Genomic DNA, 22,071 nt, shown 5'->3' with positions numbered 1-22,071 from the left:
ATTATTTCATCATCTACTATTTTCTAACGGTACCAGACTATAATTTACTTTTTAAAACCACAATCCTTTATTCTTATTCTTCGCCTTCTTTCACCCTGAATAATTCTGACAAATCCACAGATAAAGCAGCAAAACGAGGGATATCACGACGAAATGAAAGTTCCAAAGCACCTCAGGTCACTGCAAGGCCTCCTCAAACCTACACTCTCAAGAACAAAACTCAAATGAAGACACTTCAGTCCAGCAAAAAAAAATAAAAAAAATGTTCGTTTGCCAATATTTTTCCAGTAAACCAAATGTTAAATCCTGGTGCACGTGGGTCAAGAGATTTCCCTCCGTACAATAGCACAATCATTATGAATATACTGTGTTGATTGATACGGCAACTCTACCGAAACCCGCCGAAACTTGGATGTGTTTTTCCGTAAAAAAAATTAATATGAAGTTGTAAGTCTGTGTAAGAGAAGAAATGTAAAAGTGAAAATACGCAAGATTAAAGGCAGTGGAAACCAGGAAGGTAAGAGAGAATGGAATATCAAAAATAGTGGAAGAATGAAAGCGGTTGATTTGCATTAGGTACTTGGGAGCAAATTTAATGGATGACAGTAGAATGGGAGACTAAACTCACTACTCACTAGGTGAAACAGATCTGGAAGGGGGTTGGAATGTCTATGGAAACAAAACTTACAATGTACCTCATGGATCGCTGAGCCAGTTCACATTTATGGAGATGAAGATGGGATGTTGAATGCCAATATAAGAAAAATGTTGAAGCTACTGAGACGACCTGTTTGTGAAGCATAAATGAATTTAAGAAGGATTAAAAGGGTGAGAAATATGGAGATACGCATTCATGAAAGACACATTTAAAAGGTTGGATTAGGGGAAAAGGTATATATAGTTGAATATTTTGAGATATTGTGGTTACACAGAAACAATGGAGAACGATAAGCTGGCGAAAAAGAATATAATTCGGAAACACTGGGAGGAAGAGGTACAGGAGAGAAAGGGCCTTAATATCAAAGGGACAAAGAGCGTCAATGCACGATAGACGTGAATAGCAGTGTGTGTGGAATGGAATGGAATTAGCCTAAGGCCAAAAGCCAAGCGCTGGGACCTACGAGCTCATTCAGCGCTGAAAGGGAAACTGACAGTAGAAAGGTTTTAAATGTGTAACAGGAGAAAAACCTCACAATTGCACTATGAAACAATCGCTAGAATAGAGTGGACAGCAAGATGGAAAAAAAGAATATAAATGGAGGTATAGTAAAAGGAATGAAAGGAGTTGCAGCTAGAGGCCGAAGGGACGCTGCAAAGAACCTTAATTTTAAGTAATGCCTACAGTGAACCGCGTGAGGTGCACTGACGGCACTACCCCCACACGGGGAGCAGTGTGTGTGTACGGGTGGGCTTGAAGCAATGCCGATGAACTCGTGTGTAGGTACTTGAGGTGGTCAATGGTGTGGTAGCTCTCTGCATGGGACTTATCCTAAATGCAGCACTTGAAATATAAGTGCGGCAGTGACTATTGTCTTGTTATCCACTGGAGTCATCCACTTATTGGGACGTAACTTTGTCTACATTCAAAATAAATAATTATGTGTAGGCTATGTGTGTGTGTGTGTGTGTGTGTGTGTGTGTGTGTGTGTGTGTGTGTATGTATGTATATGTGTATATATATATATATATATATATATATATATATATATATATATATATATATATATATAAATTAAACATAAATATCTACTGTACCATGACCAGACTAGTGATGATGTATTGTTCAGAAATATGCCATTGGCTCGGGGCACCCCTGCCAGGCCTTTAAGAAGTCCCTGGCATCCTTATTAGAAAACAATGTTTGCCAGTATTAAATTCAATGTCACTTTGCAAAACTTTGTCCCTCGATAAATTTAAAATGAAAAATACTTGTCTTTATTCTGATGTTGTTTTACACAACGTAAACTGAATGACAATAAACATGTACAGGTATATGCAACAGTAGTTAAAGCAGTTGTAAGCTAATTATACAAGTAATGAGCGCATTGACACAACTGACACAAGCTAATAAGGCACAATAAAAGAGGATGCTTTTGCAAAAACACATAAAATGCGTCTCGTGGATGGACTTCTAAAACATATTTTTGCGTTGTATTATAAAAAAGTGTTTTCTTAAAAAACAAAATTCATAATATTCAGCAAAATATTAATGGGTGTTTGTGGGTTTTTGCACTTGCTAACCGTCGTAGCCTAACGGTCTCGATTTAAATTACGCCAAGCCAATAAGATTTACGCATAACGTGTAGAGACGAGCGAATGGATACCTAAGTATTGATACCGCTAGTACCGGAGAAGAGAACGGGAATCAACGATAAAAAAAAAAAAAGTTTCATAGTTTCTAATCATCCCCCCCCCCTCCTCAAGATCACACGGCACCCCTTGTACCGTAGCACACCGGTCGGGAACCACTGCCCGAGACCTACCAACAATGACATTTCAAGTTTTATTACCGCTTACTTTCATTCACCATACTAAAATCAGTGTGCCATGCACTAGGTTAAGCTAAATCTTTGTTTAGAGGTTCAGCAACCGCAGGTCTATAGTCAAGAGATGGGATCGATGCAAAGAGTGCAGTGTCATCTACATAAGCAACAAGCTTATTTTCAAAGCCAAACTATTTACCGTAAGTATATATAATATAAAGAATTCCACGAACACTCATGAACACCACTCCAAGGAATATCAGAGATTACGTTTCTGTAGCCATTATTGCGCCCACATCTGTCTTTAAACTATACTGTAAATTTTGTCGAAACATAAATAATAAAATACGAAATCATATTGTAAATAATTCGTTTGATTTACCAGAACTAACAAAGCTCTGGTTAAACAACAGAAAAGACAGATATAAATTGAATGAAATAATACCGACGAGTCTATCACATACACCAATGTTATTCAGTAAGTTGCCCATAATAAAAAACTGAAAATACAAGCAAATGTAACTTCATGAAGGAGTCATTTTTGTTCTGAAACTGAGACACAAACAAGTTACATAATTAACTATAACAACAATCATCAATGGAACCCGTCTGATGGATCGAATGGGGTCTGATAGGAGGGCCTCCAATAAAAAGCAGGCTTATGATGATGTTGGTGACGATTTATTTATGCATTTCAATGACGCTATCATGATATTTCCAAGGATTAAAGGGTAAATGTAGCAGTGATCGCTGTCTGGAAATCATTCAATCGTGGTAGAAATACTTTTTAGAGATAAAGAATAGCGCATAAATCCCAAGTTAGATAAGGTTCAATTCCCGTTAAATCTCTGACTTGCTTTTTCCTTCAAAACAATATGCGCCTGCCTTTATACAAGACCATAAATTCTAAGTGTTAGTCTTGAAAATATTCCGTTCTCTCTTAAAGTTTTCTATCGGTAGAATAAGAGGTGAATTCCAGTATGTAATCCCGTTTGCTGATTGGTTTAGAGGTTGTTTACATGTATGATAAACAAAGTTTTTCAAGTGGTTAAATGAGATCGCGTGTTTCTTGAATTTACTAGATACTTCGTCATGGGACGTAGAGGAATATCTTCTAAGTGGGAAAGCCAAACTGAGATCTTAACATTAACAGTGTCTGACTCGGCTAACCCCCATAAACCCATAAGCCACAGGATAAGACCTTGTTACGATGCTATCATTGCCTAATTGTGTTTCAACATGTGAATGGATATTGTCTTGGCATCCTACCAATACATGAAGGTAAAAAAACTCGTACTGACGACACAACTACGCCAAGTGTATATGAAAAACCCAGTCTATAGGCCTAACAAGTGTGAATCAAACTAAACGCCATGATGGTATAAAATGCCGACCAATCGGAACATGACGACAATGCACCTCATAAAATCTGAATCTTTGCAACTGTAGTTTGTGTACTTCATATTTATATAAAGCAAAAGGTGTTTAGACAAACTACGGTAGGCTGTGCTGTGATACGAGATTCATGTCCACCGTAATCCCCATTTTGGGACTAGGCCCAACCACAAGATTTGTATGAAATATGGCCCACATAAGAGCTAAATGTGTTGCAGTTGTACTCACCGTCGAGATAATCCCAATGTGTAAAGTGAAAAGTCCTGGTTAACCAATTTGGTATGACCTACAAAAAAAAAAAAAATAGGTAAGTGCTGACCAGCTGGAACTTGCCATCACCTCCCACATAGAAACCGAAACTGGTAAGTTGTTACCGTGTTAGAATTTTCTGGTCACGTTATCGTACGCTGGGTTCAAAATTATCATTTTTCTACCGAAACTGTCATCTACAAATACGTAAATACAAAAGTACAAATTGTTTTTTTAGGCTTTGTAGTGACAAGCGTATCCGAAAAGTGTGAAGAGATCAAAGAATTTAAGAGGTCATTGTGGCTACTACAAATACGAGACAGTAGGCCTATGTCTGGTAAAAAAATATTTTACAACGACCGCTTGACAGATATATGAAAACTGGAACAAGCATGAGGCCTAGTTTATATATATATATATATATATATATATATATATATATATATATATATATATATATTAAGCTCAAAACCGAGTTATGTATGTATTTGAGATGGCCACTACCTCTTAATCTCTCGAATTCTTCACACTTTTGGATACGCCTGTCACTACAAAATGATGTTGACTTTAACCTCTTGAACAATAAGGATTTCAATCTATTCCCATTCATGCATACATGCATCTGTCGAATTCAAATACATCCTCACCCATCATAGCTGGGTATTTAAACACTGCTTTTAGGTTAAAATTTATATTACCTATCTGTCTATCTATCTATATAGATAGATAGATAGATAGATAGATAGATATATGTGTGTATGCTTGAGTGGGAATAGACTGAAATCTTTTGTAGTGGTCAAATGGTTAAAGTCAACTTCATTTTGTAGTGACAGGCGTATTCAAAAGTGTGAAGAATTCGAGAGACTAAGAGGTAGCGGCCAATTCAAATACATATATAACGCGGTTTTGAGCTTAACATAAAAAAAAAAACTTGTCCTCATGCTTGTTCCAGTTTTCATATTATATCTGTTAAGCAGTTGTTGAGAAATAATTAAGCTTTGTGTTTTAGCAATGTTTTGATTTTTTATTTAAGTTAATTGAAAAAATATGAGTATTACTCGTTAAACAATAGTTACATACCAAGTCAGTCACTTATTTTTGCGCTTTATCCGTAATCAAAATAAAGTTTGATTAGCAACATTCTTATCTGTGTATTAGCTAAGCCCGAATATTGACAGCCACCACAACACTTACTGATAAAAAGATGTTGGTACAAAAGCGCATTCACACGCTTCTTTTCAACCTTATGCTTTTCCCCTTGGGGGTGAATGTCCTTATGGCTAAAACGTGCCCTCTGCAGCACAGCGTTGATTGTATTTTATGCTCCAGTTTACGTTGTTCTGCTCTGCTCAAGACCTGCATTTGAAAATATGTTACTCTCGTCGATTCCCTCGTCTTTTGATCCAATATTAGTATCATACGAAACTATACTTTTATTTATTCTTTCTCATTAACAATGCGTTCTTTCAAAAACAAAAAACAAAAAAAAACTTTCACCCTACCTCCCCAAATACTTTCTTTATCTTGTTTTCTTGTAATCCTTACTAGATACTTTATGTTACACTTGAATCATCAGAAAGCATAACATGGAATTGATGGGCCAGGTCCCCCAACATATTTTAAGCCTAAAGGTAAATAGTACTTGTCTTGGAATAATCATGGATTTGATGTGGCAGACCTACCTGCATTTTAGGCCTAAAACTCAATAGTAGGCTACTTTGTCTTAGAATAACCATGTCCCAAGAATGTTTTTCTGTGGGCAGTTCTTTCTGTTTTAAATGACTTGTGCTCCATGTATGAATATCCTGATATAAATTATGGAAGATCTGCAAGGCACTGTTTCCGGTGCATAAGAATTGCGCACGCTATTTCAGCAGGTTATGTCCTGCTTAAAAGCAGACCGAAGACGTATTTCAACAGGAATGCACCCTGACCTAACCTATCCTGGATATTGAATTATATTCCCATGAAAGTAATCATAAGCTTCAGTTTTTTAACTTGACACTATAAATCTGTGCGGTTTGTAGTAAATATTGCGTATAGCACCATATGCATTACATATTGATTCTCTTTTATTTTTAACAACAGTAGACATTGTAACCTTTCTTACGGAAATACATGAGTACCATATTAATCAAACTTATCCATTTTGCTTACAGATAAAAAAGTACTATTCACAAGTCATCACCTTGTTATCGAACGAAAGGAAGAGTATACTGTGCTCAGACATTTTAGTACATAGTACTAGAATAAGTCAAATCCGTGGGGAGAAATTGCATTCAAAAGTAACGAAGATCTCATCATTCCCATGTCATTTCCTCGGGTTTAAAACCCCATGCGAAAAACTTAACCATCGAAGGCAAACCATATAAAGGGAAAGTGGCCTAGTAACGACTATATACTGGTTTCATTTGCCCCTATCTAACTATGGTCATTCGAACGTATACCGAAGCTAGGCATTATTGATTTCCGAGACGCCACTTTGAAACGCTCCACTCGAGAAAGGAAAAAAATAAATAAAAATTTACTGCCTTTCCCCTAACCTTACTTGAGACAAGTGGAAGAACGTGCACTTGTTTTCTACTCATACCTCCCTCCCCACGACCCCACCCCCTCCGTTTTTATAACTCAGGTATGTGCTTAAGGGAAAAGATCATACTAATTCTTTCCTGCTAGTGGATTGTATATTACGTAACAGTCTTACAGTTTCCCTTCCCTTAGATTATGTAGATTACGCGTTGCAGTTCTTGCGTACGCTGAAGTAAAATGTAAATTTGTGACCGGGATATGATTATGAAATCATTCTTAATGCAAAGTAGTAACAGAATGCCGTTGCAATCTCTTTACGTACGGGTTATAAAACAGACGCTTGGTGATTTAGTGTTATCGTAATTATTTTACAGTTCATGGTGAAAGGCAGTAAAAAAATTCCTGCAACTCTTATTTTCGGTTTCAGCCCTTTTTTAAATGGATCATGTTTCTCTTTTTGTGTGTTTCCCGAGAATTTTCATTAAGTTTTACAGCTAAAATGAAAATATATCCCTCCCTGAGAATGTGTAGTAATAAAGTCTGGGCTCAGCCACGTCAGAAGTGAAATTAAAGATAAAAATAAATTTACATTTTAATTGAAGAAGCGGCCTTGAAATTTAAAAGATAACATACTAACATATTGACAGAAAAAATGTACAATTACGCTTTCTATCCAAGCAGTAAAGGAAAGCACCTTTCCTAAAAATTTACAGGCAATTTTCATCCGCGCTGCCGTTTTTTAAAAGTCGGAAAAATACCAAGGAGAAAAAATTATGGTCTCTTGATGCGTCCAAAGGGAAAATGCTTCAGTAAAATATTTAGGCGATTTGGCTCTAAAGTGAATGGAATTTCAAAATTTCGTGGAGTTTTTTAGTTCTCTGTCACATGGGTAAAAAAAAATTTTTTCATAAACTTGTGAACCATATTCCTGTTCCAGCGGAGTTCATGCTCAATGCAACTCTTTGTTTCATGTTTTTGTTATTATTCCATGTAGTGAAACTGTGCAGCAGCTCTTTTAATCCCTTTCTCGTATTTATCTTGGCGTTCTTGATATAAAATTTTATAAACAGACTAAGTAAAGTGATGGTGAATTATACATCTAATGCATATATACGCGATTTTTCACCGGGGATTGCATATGTTTAGATTAATAAATAGCTCACTCAGTGTTCTGTACTTTATAGTAAATTTAGATATTTGAAACACAACGTATAGTGGGAGATTTTTCAATCTTCTCAGGTAGCTTTATAAACTTAAACCAAGTGTGAGTCACTAGGAACACAATGTATTATAGTTTAAGTTAGTTTTCTTTGTAATTCCTGCCAATTGTATTTCCAACATTCATTATATATATATATATATATATATATATATATATATATATATATATATATATATTTATATATATATATATACATATATATACATACATACACACACATACATAGCCTACATATGTTTATATATGTCTTTCTGTAGTGTGCTCTTATATTTCGATATCCGAGAAAAAAACAAATTGCCCCCATCACCGCAGTTAATCCGAACTTCACTTCATTAATTGAGTCTGCAATATACTTTCAGTCATATCCTATCATATTCAAAGGGAGACTGCTCTTTTCTGTGTAAGGAGTGGCCATAAGCGTTTATTTCAAAAGTGAGAGTGTTATGGAATGACAAATCTGTGCTTGCTTTAAGTAACCAGTCAGCTGTACTACGATATGTTATTTAAGTTGTGAGCAACATAGAATGTTTTGAATTCCACGTCTTTTAATATTATTAAGCATAGAATATTTCTAAAGGAGCTTTCGGTTTACTCTGAAAAACAGTAAGACCAATTGATATAAATACAATTACTCTAAAGCGAAGTTGAAACGTTATCACTAATCGGATGCAAGAAGGTCCATTTATTCGGGAATTAAAGAGCCAACTTGCTCCTAGGATAGTCATATCCTTTACAACTTTCATTTTTGCGCTCCTTCGGTTATTTATCCTGTGTCATTTAAAGTGGTGATTCTGTCATCACTTGGAAATGGAAATAGGCTACGTTTAACACTCTCTGATATATGCCGCAGCATAAAAAAAAATCTTGATTTTTTAAGGTGAAACGCATAATAAAGAACACACACACACACACACACACACACACACACACACACACACACACACACACACACACACACACACACATATATATATATATATATATATATATATATATATATATATATATTTATATATATATATATATATATATATATATATATATATATATATATATATATATATATATACATACACATATTTGTAAGCTGCATTCACAGCCTATAGGAGAAATTGAAATGAAAATATGATTAAGGATTTTACAGTTAAATGTAGTCCTTTGCTTTCGGTTTGCTTCAGTTGATGGATCTGCGATGATCAAAGTAAATATAAGAGAACGAGGATAAGCTGATGTTCGAGAGAAGCAAGACATTTCTGAGACTGGCTTTTACGAAACCATTTTGGGAAGCGTAATCTCAAGAAACCGTCCAGTCTCAGATATTATAGTTTATCATCTTATACGTTTTCTATTAGTGAAACGTAAGCTCGAAAGAAAACGAAATTTTGCGGTAACGAAACAACTTTGTTAGAGACAGTAGAGCGCGTGTGGAGTAAGGGGCCATGAGTTATACTTTACCTAACCTAACCTCGGACTCCGCGACGTAACCTGGCTGAGGGGGTGGGGGGAATTTGCCGCCTCTTAAGACCCCTCAAAAGTAATTCTTGACCCTTTATTGCGTATTCAGTAGTTTACTTTAAACTATTACGGCATTTTGGACTAGAAAAGATTTCCCTATGTTTAACTGTGTGCTTTGAACATTTCTGGCCTTCGTTTCATTAGCAAATGAGTACTTTTAGAGGGTGATATCTTGCAATCCGGGAGACCACACTGGGAAAGTGGGATTTTTTTAGTGGTGAAAAATACAAAACGAGTGAAATACATGGGCCTTAATCCCTTTTATAATTCTTATTCAGATTAAAAGGTAAGTTCATTGTATGTCTTCAAACACCGTTGGTTAAGTGTGGTTACTTAGGTCATTTGCTAACTAAAATATTCAAAGCACACACTAAAACATAGGAAAATTATAATTTCAAGGCCACAATGCAATTATGGTTTAAAGTAAAATAATACCGAAAATCTTTATATAGAGGCTTTATCAAAATGTCCTCCTTCCTGTCCTTACGTTGCATTTCAAGGACTATTCCATTTATGAGCAAGGTGTCGCAAAAGAACGATCTCGAGACTTGTGTTTAGGCTATTGACAACCCAGGAAGATTTAGAGGTCATTCATTATCACGTCTTCCTAACATCTTTTTTAGGCTCCTCTGCACGACGTCTATTCTGTTTCTTAAGACAACTTTTAGCATTTTGGCAATTCTAATGAATCCCTTAACCCTAAATAATACATAAGAACAGTAATAACTTACAACAATACCGAAACATTTGTTTTTTTTTACTTGAGTTGTAATAGCAGTGTTGGATATAAGAAATGGGGTTCCCAGATAACAGCCAGTGATATTCAGTTAAAGTAACAATGGCATATTACATATCCTACACAATCTTATCGGTTTTAGATTAGCCTTCTGTCATCGCCTAATAAAAGACTCCTTCAGACGTAATCTAGTGATAACCCAATTGATAAGGAGTTATGGAAAACTGGATTAGATTCCCATTTTATCAGTCACTTATAAAATCATCAAAGAAACCGCAGTTGGGTGTCAAACCAATCATTTTCGCGCTACCCAATCCTTCATCTTATTATAACTGCTCAAAATTCTCTTATCTAATTTTATTATTATATATTTCTTATTTTCATAAAAATTACTTACAGAACATCTGACGCAGGGTCAGAACCAATATACTTGCAATTTAGGAAAAGGTGTAATGTTCACTACATTCATCATTATATTTCAGAGAATTTTTCTGTACTTTCACCCACATAATAAAACATATTAATTCCTCAAGATACCTCATTTATTCCGTTTTAGCAAAGAGACTATAATCGAAATGAACGATACTGTTTGGAGGCCGCAGGGGGGTAGCGCCATCAGTGCACCTCATGCGGTGCACTGTAGGCATTACTTGAGGTTCTTTGCAGTGTGCCTACGGCCCCTAGCTGCAACCCCTTTCGTCCCTTTTACTGTACCTCCTTTCATATTCTTTTTCTTCCATCTTACTTTCCACCCTCTCCTAACAACTGATTCATAGTGCAACTGCGAGGTTTTCCTCCTGTTACACCTTTCAAATCTTAACTGCCGTCTTCCTCGTACGAAGAGAAATTGTGAAGAATAAAATAAAAACCATTAGTTACAAAGTGGTCACATGGAAGAAATAATGCTATTATTATTAGTGGAAAAACAATGGCTGTGAAATAAACCACACCAACTCACACCAACTTGAAAGCATTGAATATTGACTTTTCTCTCCGTTCCAACAAAGTTTCCACAAGTTTTGGGGGGATTATATCTTTTGTTATCGTCATATTTCTTCGAATTAAGAATTCTGTCTAATACAAATGCCAAGCCTATAAATCTTTATTTTTTCAGCCAAGTCCTCTCTAAATCCAATTTTATGAGTTATTTGCGTGATTATCAAGTCGTCACCAATTAAAAAAAAAAAAAAATTATTTCGAACCGGCGAGTTTCGGTATATGCGCAAGACGCCTAGTTTTTTGTATCCCTTTGCCTACAATAAGATTTTTGCTTATTACTGTAATATTGTGATTAGCTGAGTGAGTGTATCTTTGGATCTCGCGACATATGTTTAGCAGGTTAAGACGTTTTACTCTAGGCCCTCATAAAACTTTATCTGGGAGAGGATTACATGCCCATAAATAACTCTCAATCGTTGACCTCTTTTGTCGAATAACGCGGAGTGTTTGAGGCCAGAACGACAGTGAGGTGTTGAGGTGAGCGAGTGATTGATCCAGAGAAAGACATACAGCAAATCTGTAAGCCATACGTGTTCAGATACATAGGCTAGTAGTTCTAATATTTTAAGGTCTTTACATGGTATAAACTAGCATTTTGCAAAATTGAGCATGGAGCAACCTGACAGACCATGTAAAAATTGTTAAACTAATGTATTCGATTGTTTAAAAAATGAGTGAAATTCGATAATGATGTAAATATTTTGTCCACTCATTAAATCTTTTAATTTCAAGCGTGAATCTTTTGATTTTTATACCAAGATATCCATTTCATCATATTCTTGTGCTCACAATGCAATTCCTTTACCAAAGTGGATATGCCTCACTGTTCCCTATTAGACTGTATTTTTATTTATTTATTTTTTACACCTGTTCCATCCACAAAAAATACTGTCCTATATAACTGTCCCAGTAACGTGTAGGTGTCGTGAAATAGCCAGAAATTGATTTGGATAATTTTGGATGTCCATTCAGTTCTTATATCGGAAAAATGTTCAGGAACCTATATATCTACTGTCAATTCAGTGTTATATGATTTTCATGAAATGGAAATTTATAAAATATTTTCTTAAGCATTTTATATAATGTTAGCTATGTATTTCTTTAACTATAAGTAGTTCATCTTTCGTGGATATTTCATTGGTATGTCAACTGACAAAGGTCATTTCACCAGGTCCTTAAGACTTCCTGTTTGTTGACAGCATTTTAATATATATATATATATATTATCCTTCCTGTTTTGTTGCTTTCTAAATACAAATATATGCATTTTATATATATATATATATATATATATATATATATATATATATATATATATATATATACAGTATATATATATATATATATATATATATATATATATATATATAATATATATATAAGATGTATATTTAGTGACAACAAATATAAAATACTGCCTAAGAGCAATCCCTAATATATTATGTATACTGAGTTTCCTAAATAACATCACCTCAAATATTACTTACAGGAAGGTCCTTTGAGAGATTTTCTTAAGCTGCTGTATCATGCCAACGGACATCATGGGAGAGGAACTTCAAAAGTAAGTCTGAATTTTACTTAACCATAATTAACTGTGATAGAGAACTCCCTAATGAGAGCAGTCTGATGCTTTGCCTTGAATTGTTGATATCAGGAGTTGATGAGGTAGCATCATCTGAGGAGAAAGAATGCACTATTGTGTATTTTTAAAGATTTGAAAATCAGAAAACATATACAGTAATAGCCTACTGATGTTTTTACTGATTAGTCAACCATTAGTATGGTTACAGTAAGCACGACTTCAGAAAATCACTGATGCTAATATGATAAACGAAATTGTAAGACAGGTCAAGACATACATTTAGGATATTTTTCTTTCCCTCTTCGCTAAAGCTATGGTACCATCATTGTGCTTTTATTTGGTTTTCTTAATTTTTTCTACGCTACCTCGGTCAACTCATTCCCCCAGGTATAGTTTATTCTTGATGAGGTTATTCTGTTACCAGCTGTTATGGTATCTAATTTAACATTCATTTCCTACCATTTCATGCACTGAGATTATTATGTAGTTTGTTTTTCTCTTTTTGCTTTTCTACAGGGATTATCTCAAGAATTTTTATTATAGTTTGGGCAGAATTTCAAAGTTTTTGTCTTGGTAAGCTATTCAGTGTGAAAAAACAAGATTTATAAATCATCTATCAGAGGAGATAAACACTGCCTTCAATATAGCTTCTGATCCTGGTTGTAAACTATAGGCTACTACCCATTTTTACTCTACCTGTTCACCTTCACATCCAGGAAACTAAGTTTGATGTTGATTTCATACATTCATATACAAGTAATCTCGCCTGTATCTAGATAATTCAAGCCCCTGCTGGATAATGGAAATTATCCAGATATGGTGAATAAAGACTTTTTTGGGTGTAAAACCGCAACTTCCCCTCTAAGAAGAGGTGGGGCCATACACAGCTCAGATAGCACGACACACACAGCAATAGCAACACCTGCAGCTGTAGGCACTGCAAAAAAAGCCACATGAGCACACAGCAATTCCTCAGAACATGAATAGCAAGGACTGATGCACAACTGGACAATGGAGCAAAGCACGCTTTGCTACAAAGTGCATTGATACCCTTCAAATGTAACCAATTAGAGTAGGAAATTTTTGTGATGTTATCATGATGTACATCTCTATCAGCCATCAAAAGAAAACAATGTGTAACTGTATAATGATGTATGCTTTTTTGCCAATAGTGCAAAAGTTTACAAAAAACAAGTGCTTGTTCACCCACGCATCATCTACCATTTGTTATTGTACTGCTGACGTATCTGTCTCAGCCATTTAAAAGGATAAACAATGTGATATGTGACTGTATATGTATTTCATATATATACTGTATAGTATATTGTAGTGCTGGGGACTCTCCAAATAACATCAGTTCCAGGGTGAAACTGGAGAATTAAGGGATGACCGTGCATGTGTGTTTATTTATCTATAAACATTTATCATTTTCTATACCTTGCCATTCCTTGTGATAACAGTGAGAAAACTGGGTCGAAACTATAGTTTTGGCCAAAACAATGATAACAGAAATTAGGAAAAACAGAAACTATGAGAAAATTCCAGAGCTTGGTAGTAGGGAGATGGAAATGGAATATGAAATTTAGGCCAAAGGCCAAGTGCTGGGATCTAAGAGGTCATTCAGCTCTGAAAGAGAATTTGAGAGTAAAAGGGTTTTAAAGGTTTAACATAAGGAAAACCTCTCAGTTGCACTATGATTAAATTGTTATGAGAGGGTGGAGAGTATGATGGAAGAAAGAGAATATGAATGGAGGTACAGAAAAATGAATGAAAGGGGTTGCAGCTAGGGGCCATATAAGGTGCACTGATTAAACTAACCCCCTTCGGAATAGTAGAGGGGATGGAATATTCATAGAATCCATGATCTCAAAAACTAAATGTGAAAGGTGGTAGGCTGATGAGCATTACTAGACTAATTGAAATTCACTGCCTTTCTCAGTGAATCAAGCATGGATGCAAGCAGTCTTCAGAGCTTCAAAAGCAGAGAGACCCATCCACTTGGGAAATCAAGTCCTTCATATAACAAATGGAGGAGAGTTGCCATTGCCTCATGCATAATTGCTCTCCTTTTAGCAGTAGGGCTGTCCACCACGCTCGGTATTTTCTTGGGTAAGTTTGTTTCTTGTTACTTGCAAGGGAATCTGGGTGGGGGAAAGCAATTTAGTATGAAACAGCTTTGGAGAAGATACGCATCATACAGTAAAAATACCTGAGGAAAAATGCTGATGCTGGTTTTTTCTTTTTGCATGTCTGCTTTATCTCTTCTTCTTTTAATCTTCTAAAATCTTCTTACAGTTTTTAGTGTAATTATGAAGTACCAGTAGCAAGGGTGCGTGTAGTTTCATAAACCTTTGACACTTGTTTTTTTTCTCTGTAATTAAATGAAAAAACTTGAACTAGGATCTCTGGAAGTACTGTATTTTTATAAATTAGTTTACTATTAACCAGATGACAAAGGCTTATATTTTCATTCCTTTACCTTCAAAACTGCGAGATTTCTGCATGCATCAGTTAAAAATCTCTCTGTCTTTGCAGCCAAAACCGAATGTGGTACCCCACCTATGCATACCCTAGCCACTACCAATTACTCAGGCTCAGCTGGAGTTGGTTTGGAAGTTTCATATGTATGTCCAAGTCCCTATGTTTTTCCAGATGATAAGAATACATTTGTCGTGAGCTGCAATGATAACTTGCAATGGGATACAGAAGAAATTCCACCCTGTGTAAGTACCAGTTATGAAACATCCTTTCAGCCCTTTGCCACACCCACTTGTTAGCCTTTTACTTTACCTCCATTCTCACTCCCTCTTTTTTCAATCTTTCTTCCCAACACATCTAAGAACTGGGATCTAAGAACTATGATCACAGATTGCTACATCTGCCCACACTTGTTCACATCAGTCATAAATAAGGGTGACTTACATATTCTTTGTAGGTATCACAACTGCCAGTTTCCACCTAACACATTATTCTTGATTAGTACTGACACATGTAAACAATTTGCAAGTCTTAAGCATCTGCTCAGCCCAGTATTCTGCTGATTTAACTTAGTAACAACTGAATTTTTTCAATGTTTTATTCATAGTTTTCATCTTTGTTCCTGATTGCATGTCGATATCCTCCCCTTCTAGACATCTAAGCTTTGTTCTTGACAGAGATAGATCAAAGGTCCATCTCTCTGTTCTACCATGGTTGACCTTAAATCAGTATAAGGTCACTGCCCTCTTCTTGATTTGTAGTTTTAACTTTGGCAGGGTTCTTGAGATATTTCATATGCTACCCTTACTTTCTCAGGCTGATTAAATCGGCACTAAATTTCACAAACTGATAATTTTCCAAATTATGATGAAAATGTTTTCAAGTTATCAATAATAATTTCTTCTCTCTAATTACTGTACTACTTATTTGTCTAAATTTTCATTACAGTATTCTGAAGTAGTTTCATAATGTTCCAAGTACACAAAGCACTTCTAACTCAGCCTTTAGCAGGACTCTTTTATATACTTTTTTTATTTTCCAGGTCAGACAAGCACAGATGGCATGTGAAGATTTAGTCCAAGAAGAGAATTTTAGCCTTTCTGCCAACATCGAGGACAAACTTTCTAAGCTGGAAGTCAGCTTCATGCTTAAAGGGGATGTTCCGAGCACTTTCTCAGTTGATCTCTATTCCAAAGAGGACAGAAGATGCATTGCTAGTGGAGACAATCAGCAAAAATTGAAGCTCGCCAGTTTTGTTCCTTCTCGAAGGTTTCCATCCAGTTTTCTCAGGAAAGGTCCCCAGGAAGGCTCACAAGATGTGTATACAATTACGGTGAGAAATTGAAGCTTACATTTCTAATGAAAAATGCTTCCTCTCATTTTTATGTTTCTGATGAATGATTGCTTTACCATACAGAGCTAAAATGATTGCCACACGGACTTACAGTAATATTTCCAACTGTTTCCCCTACTCTTTGTGGTAGTTTGTTGAGCTTGAAATTAGTGGTGGTCAATATAGTTTTTGCCTTTAAACTGCAAATAACCTGGTTATTTGGTTCACTATTCCCAAATATGATTGCAATACAACCTTCTAAGATAACTCCCTTACCCAATGCAAACTCAAGAGAATGTAAAAATGACTGAATGATAACAAAAAGCAAAATTCTACCTGTGCTATATGAACCAAGCATAAAACAAAACCACACACAACACACACACTCACTAAGGAAGTGCAATTTGTTTTCACTCATCTGTAGTCAAGTATTACCTTACCATACGAACAGTCATAGGTTATGTTGACCTGTTGAACATTTATGATACAGGAATGGAAGAACAATTACTAACTTCATTATACAGTCACACACAAGTATTCAATGCTTCAATTACTACTGCTTACTTATCATTATGTAACAAGCCATTGATGATCATTTACCCAGTAAATTCTTAGTGAAACCCAATCCAGTTGTGAAGTTTAATTGCAACTGGGGTATATTTTTATGGGGGCTCTATCCTGGAGCCAGAACATATCCAAAAGATCTAAATAGCATTAGCAAACAGCCACTTGAGCACAGCCAGCAGCCCATGGAGTAGGTATAGCAGATAATAGGGTTATGGTAATGTGAGAATTTAGTGCAATTAAGTTTGGAAAGGAAATAGCAAATAATGAATGAACTTGCAAAGATGGAAAAACAGCGAAAAAGCCAGCTCTAACTCAAGCAATAGGGGATGCAAAAGAGAATAACCAAGTAAAGTGGCTCAAAAACCAAAGATGAATTTAGTCTTATAAATCTTGGGTCACCTACAATAATTCCTAAGATATCCTTCTAAATGGTACATTGGGCAACAGTCAGCCATTTCTTAAGGTTACTTTGGTGGGTTACTTAGAAAAATCCTCTTGCTTACAACACCAGTCACTTTGTACTTATGGTAAATTTTTTATCAAAGAATTAGATCTTCAAAAGGTACAACTGAATATAGGTAGACAAGCTTCTCCAGTGAGGGACCAACACTGTTGAAAGAGAAATTTCTCTGTGAGAGAATAACATTAGGCAGTTTCATGTTCTATAGATCTTAATTATGTGGACATTTATTATCATGTTCTTAAACTGACTGCTGTTGAATATAAAATGTCCAAGAATTTTTTATGCAAACTTACATAAATTTCAAACATAACACTTATCCACTGTCTTAAAGAAAACACAAACTGGAGTCAAGTTCTTAAAGAAAAATATGATATAATTAATAAAGGTAAAAATACAGCACTATGGGAGAAATACTTCTGTATATAAGTAGAAGTTTATCACTTACTGTAAATATAAATACAGTACTAAAATTACTACTGAGACAGAAGGTACCAGTATTTCAAAACTCATGACACAATCAATTGCTGTATTTAAACAAATAGCTACACTTTATGTTTCAGCGAAAATGAAATTTATGATTTAATTAATTATAATAATTATAACAGAAATACAAAAAGCAAAGGAAAACATTGGGCACTGATGTTGTAACCAAGAATTTAAAAACAAATTTACATTTCTTTTCTCGTGCTGTATGAGTATCATTCAAAAAGTTCCAAGCCTTACCCACAGAGAAAAGCAGTAATTGAAATTTTCTGTGACTTCATATTTCAAATTTAATCACAAGGACTCATTTGCTTGCCTTTTTACTGTGAAGGTAAGGTTCTTTTAAATTCACTGGTTGCAGGAAAAATTCCAAAATTGACAAAAACAAAGGCTGCACTTATATCTGCAGAAAAAAGCTATAACCCCCAAAAGAAACCCATGAAAGCATGGTCAACACTGGGTAAGGACTTAGTATTGAATTCAACTAAACTGAATTTAGAATTTTGCCCAAAGGCCAAGCACTGGGACCTATGAGGTCATTCAGCACTGAAAAGGAAACTGACAATACTGTACAGTAAAAGGTTTGAAAGGCGTAACAGGAGGAAAACCTTGCAATTGCACTACGAATCAATCATTAGGAGAGGGTGGAAAGTAAGATGAAAGAAAGAGAATATGAAAGGAGTAGAGTAAAAGGAACAAAAGGGGTTGCATCTAGGGGCCAAAGGCAAGCTGCAAAGAACCTTAAGTAATGCCTACAGTGCACCGCATGAGGCGCACTGACAGCCCTACCCCGCTACAGGGCTCCCTTACTATTCCACCACTATGAAGTGGGATGCTGAATTCTAGTGGGTCATGAAAAGCATAAATGATTCCAAATCAGGATGTCCAAAACTATCAATCACTGATACACAAGTGGATGACATGGTTTTGGATGACAAAAAGCCAAGACCATGGGCATCAGTGCTGGTGCAGTGCTCAATATTTTGACTGACATTTTGGGAATGAGCAAGCTGTGTGCAAGTTGAGCACCACATATGTTGGCAACAGGACAGAATATGGCCAGAGCAAGACTTTTTGTCTCATTTTTATCCTACACAGACAACTTCGACTGAATTCAGTAACTAGGATGAGATACTGGTGCACCACTTTGAACCTGCATCAAATACTCAAAGCAAGCCATGAAAAACCATGATTTTTGACCACCCAAAAAATTTAAGCAAGTGGCATCTGTTGGTATGATGATGGATTCTGTTTTGGGTTTCAGGTGTCATCATGACAAGCTGCTTGGAAAAGAGTCAGACCATTAATTAGAAACATTATGTATGAAAACTGCAACAGCTGAAAAACCAATTAAAAGCAGAGGAGAGCTGTGAGTGGGCAAGCTGCTACTGCAGGACAACAGTTATCCAAACAGCTCAGGTGTCAGAGGCTGAAGTGGTCAACTCTTGCTTTGAATTGTTGCTTCTTTACCCTTGCTTTACCAACTTGGCACCATCTCTCTTTTTATCTGTTTCTTAAACTCAAATTTCTTCTGTATGGTCACCATTTTGGAAGTAGTAATGAAATTAACCATACTGTGGAGATGTATTTAGAGACTCAGGATACAACATTCTTCCATCATAGGATTAGCAATGCTTAAACACTATTGAACCAAATATTTTTAAGTTAGGAAATTTGTAAGAACTGTCTTTCTCCTGTGACTATTTCTGGATGAGGTCAAGAACTTTTGGAACGAACTTCATATATAATTAAATTAAGGGAATTTTCCTGAAATTTATAACTTATAGTTCCATTGGATGTCTCTTGGTATTGGTTGACAGTATTTGAAATAAAATGCAAATAAATGTATATTAGTCTTTCATAAATTAAAACACTTAGGAAACATGAAAAACTTGAAAACTAATGCAGTACATGGTTATATTTTTACAGGTTGGTGATACTAAGGTAAACCCAGTCTTGCCATACGAAATTCGCATTAGAGCATCAGGTGATGTCATGGCTATCTCTTTTATTCAAAGTGGCTACAACAACATCACATTGTTTAGTCTTTCCAGAGATCTCTACCTTTCCAGTGTTTTATCTGCACAAAACTCTGACAAGCATTTTTCACACTCAGTTTTATACACTAAACAACTAGCCATTTAAGCAAAATTGCATCATTTGTTTCTATAATATTTAAGTTTGTTATGTATGTAGTAATTATACAAGTAATTTATGTTGTTATCATCAAAATTAGCTCTGTGGTCAGCTTAGAATGCTTAAAAAATAATATTCATCATCATCAAATAGTTTAATCATACCATCTTACCTCTTATAGGGTTAGCCTTTAGGGTTTGTTCCTAATAAATAGAATGATCTTATTTAATCAGATATATTTTTTTACCCTTTTGATAACTGAATAAAATGAAAATTTTGAAAATTCTGACAAGGTTTATTAAGGGATTTTCTTCCAAGTCTAGGTGTTAGTTATTGGGCGAAAATTTGGCAGTCATATGTAGTTTAATATGTTAAATTAAGTTGTTTAACTACAAACCCATCAATCATATAAATCCTCATTTGTCATCTAAATGTCTCCAGATATGTATTCCTTAGTCTTGTAGACTGAAGCAGAATAGATAAAAGTGACTTTCCTCTAAAATTGTTTTTCAATGTCTGTGGTCTCTCAGCACAGTTACAACAATCTCCCAGCCTTGCTATGGCAGTGTGTCTACACCTACTTCATTTACATTATATTTCCATTTCTGTATAGTCTAAATCCATTTTTCACACTTATCTCTTGTTAAAAATTTGTGTTTACTTACTGATTGTGCCTAGCTTGTCTTCCTGTATCTTGGCTTACTAACTTGCACTGTATAATAGAATTTTGCCCCTTTTTTCTGTTTTCTGAAAGGTAAGTTCACTGGGCTACCTCTTGATTGTATGGAAAGTACTTATGTTGGAACTTTTTACTTTGTTTCTGAGGATATTTTCTTATATAATTGTTCACTAATTGGTATTCTTTGGCTACATATTAATTATGCCTTCTCTTGCTGCCTGTAATTGGTATCTGGTATTTTTTCTTGCCTTTTTGGCAGATCAAGTGCATTTTCTTTATTTCTACTTATCCAGGTTTGGTATACTACTTGTGTAATGCTTTTTTGAAGTGGATTGTTAGTGTAAAGATTTTTGTGTTCTGTTTTGCTTATTGTAAGTATGCTTAAGTGAACATGCCAGGTGCTCCCAGTTAAGGTCTGTGATATCTTCATGTTTTTGTTGGAGACGGGCTCTCACAAACTCTGCAGTAATACAGTATGTAGGTCAGTGATGAGCACCTAGTCTCACAGCAACGCTTGCCAGGACTGGTTGTCCAACAAATAAGCATGCTTGAGAAGAGGAGGATTTATGAGGTAAGAAAGGACAAGCTCTCTCCTACTGAAGCTGCAGTTTCTTCCACTTTGGAATCTTTGGTGTCCTGTTGTGGTTTACCTTTGGATCTTCTGCTCTGTGGTTAAGGTTAAGGAGCACCAGTCTTCTAATGACGTGCCATTTACTGCTGTTCAAATTAGCCCACCTGCCTCAATGGTCTCTTGCTCACTCTACCCAGTGACTGATTACTCCTGCCCCCGCATGTTCATTACCTGATTTTCCTGGTACCACTTCCCTGGCTTCTGGTATGTCAACAGCTGAGGCGTGATGTTGGACTCTGTCCTTGCACAGATGCAGGAGAACTTTGAATCATCACCTGGGGTCATCTAGGATCACCTTTACCAGATAATTGCCTCACCTCAGTCTGCAATAGGACCCTTTCATGTGTGATACATCTAAACATACTGCTTCTGCTTTTTCAGATATTTTTTGCATTGTGTTGATGCCTCCTGCTGTGGCAGCTGCTCTTACTATGCTAGATGCTCCTGCTATGCCAGCTACTCTTGCCATACAGTCAGCAAATGCCTTGTCTTTCATTCCTGCTATGGGGCTATATGGTTGATGTTACTCCTCCCTCTGCTGTTGCTGCTCCGGCTACTGTTGGGATTTACTATTGCATCCTCCTTGGCTTG

At 35.7% G+C, this 22,071-nt stretch overlaps 1 protein-coding gene across 3 annotated transcripts; it reads left to right on the top strand.

Moving 5' to 3' along the window:
* The first annotated feature begins 3,722 nt into the window (after window positions 1-3,722).
* On the top strand, window positions 3,723-20,399 carry LOC136840866 (uncharacterized). Of its 3 annotated transcripts, none has more exons than XM_067107818.1 (6): window positions 3,723-3,764; window positions 12,618-12,689; window positions 14,650-14,819; window positions 15,246-15,433; window positions 16,231-16,521; window positions 19,964-20,399. In XM_067107818.1, the coding sequence occupies exons 2-6, from the start codon at window positions 12,655-12,657 to the stop codon at window positions 20,177-20,179; spliced, it is 900 nt and encodes a 299-aa protein (XP_066963919.1). In that variant the 5' UTR covers window positions 3,723-3,764; window positions 12,618-12,654; the 3' UTR covers window positions 20,180-20,399. The 3 variants fall into 3 exon arrangements, with proteins under 3 accessions (XP_066963919.1, XP_066963918.1, XP_066963917.1); XM_067107817.1 differs by lacking the exon at window positions 3,723-3,764 and adding an exon at window positions 11,333-11,605; XM_067107816.1 differs by lacking the exon at window positions 3,723-3,764 and adding an exon at window positions 11,562-11,647.
* The last annotated feature ends 1,672 nt before the right edge of the window (window positions 20,400-22,071 follow it).

The sequence above is a fragment of the Macrobrachium rosenbergii genome, chromosome 8 (assembly GCF_040412425.1).
Source record: "Macrobrachium rosenbergii isolate ZJJX-2024 chromosome 8, ASM4041242v1, whole genome shotgun sequence".
NCBI lineage: Eukaryota > Metazoa > Arthropoda > Malacostraca > Decapoda > Palaemonidae > Macrobrachium > Macrobrachium rosenbergii.
The sequence above is the reverse complement of the archived record's forward strand: the minus strand, read 5'-3'. Positions and strand labels throughout refer to the sequence as shown.

What these genes read in the sequence shown, in the direction of transcription:
- LOC136840866 (XM_067107818.1), top strand. Translation starts at nt 12,655, where the DNA reads ATGCCAACGGACATCATGGGAGAGGAACTTCAAAA. An exon ending in CACGCTCGGTATTTTCTTGG is followed by an intron (nt 14,820 to 15,245) that starts GTAAGTTTGTTT and finishes CTGTCTTTGCAG; the next exon opens with CCAAAACCGAATGTGGTACC. An exon ending in CAGAAGAAATTCCACCCTGT is followed by an intron (nt 15,434 to 16,230) that starts GTAAGTACCAGT and finishes TTTATTTTCCAG; the next exon opens with GTCAGACAAGCACAGATGGC.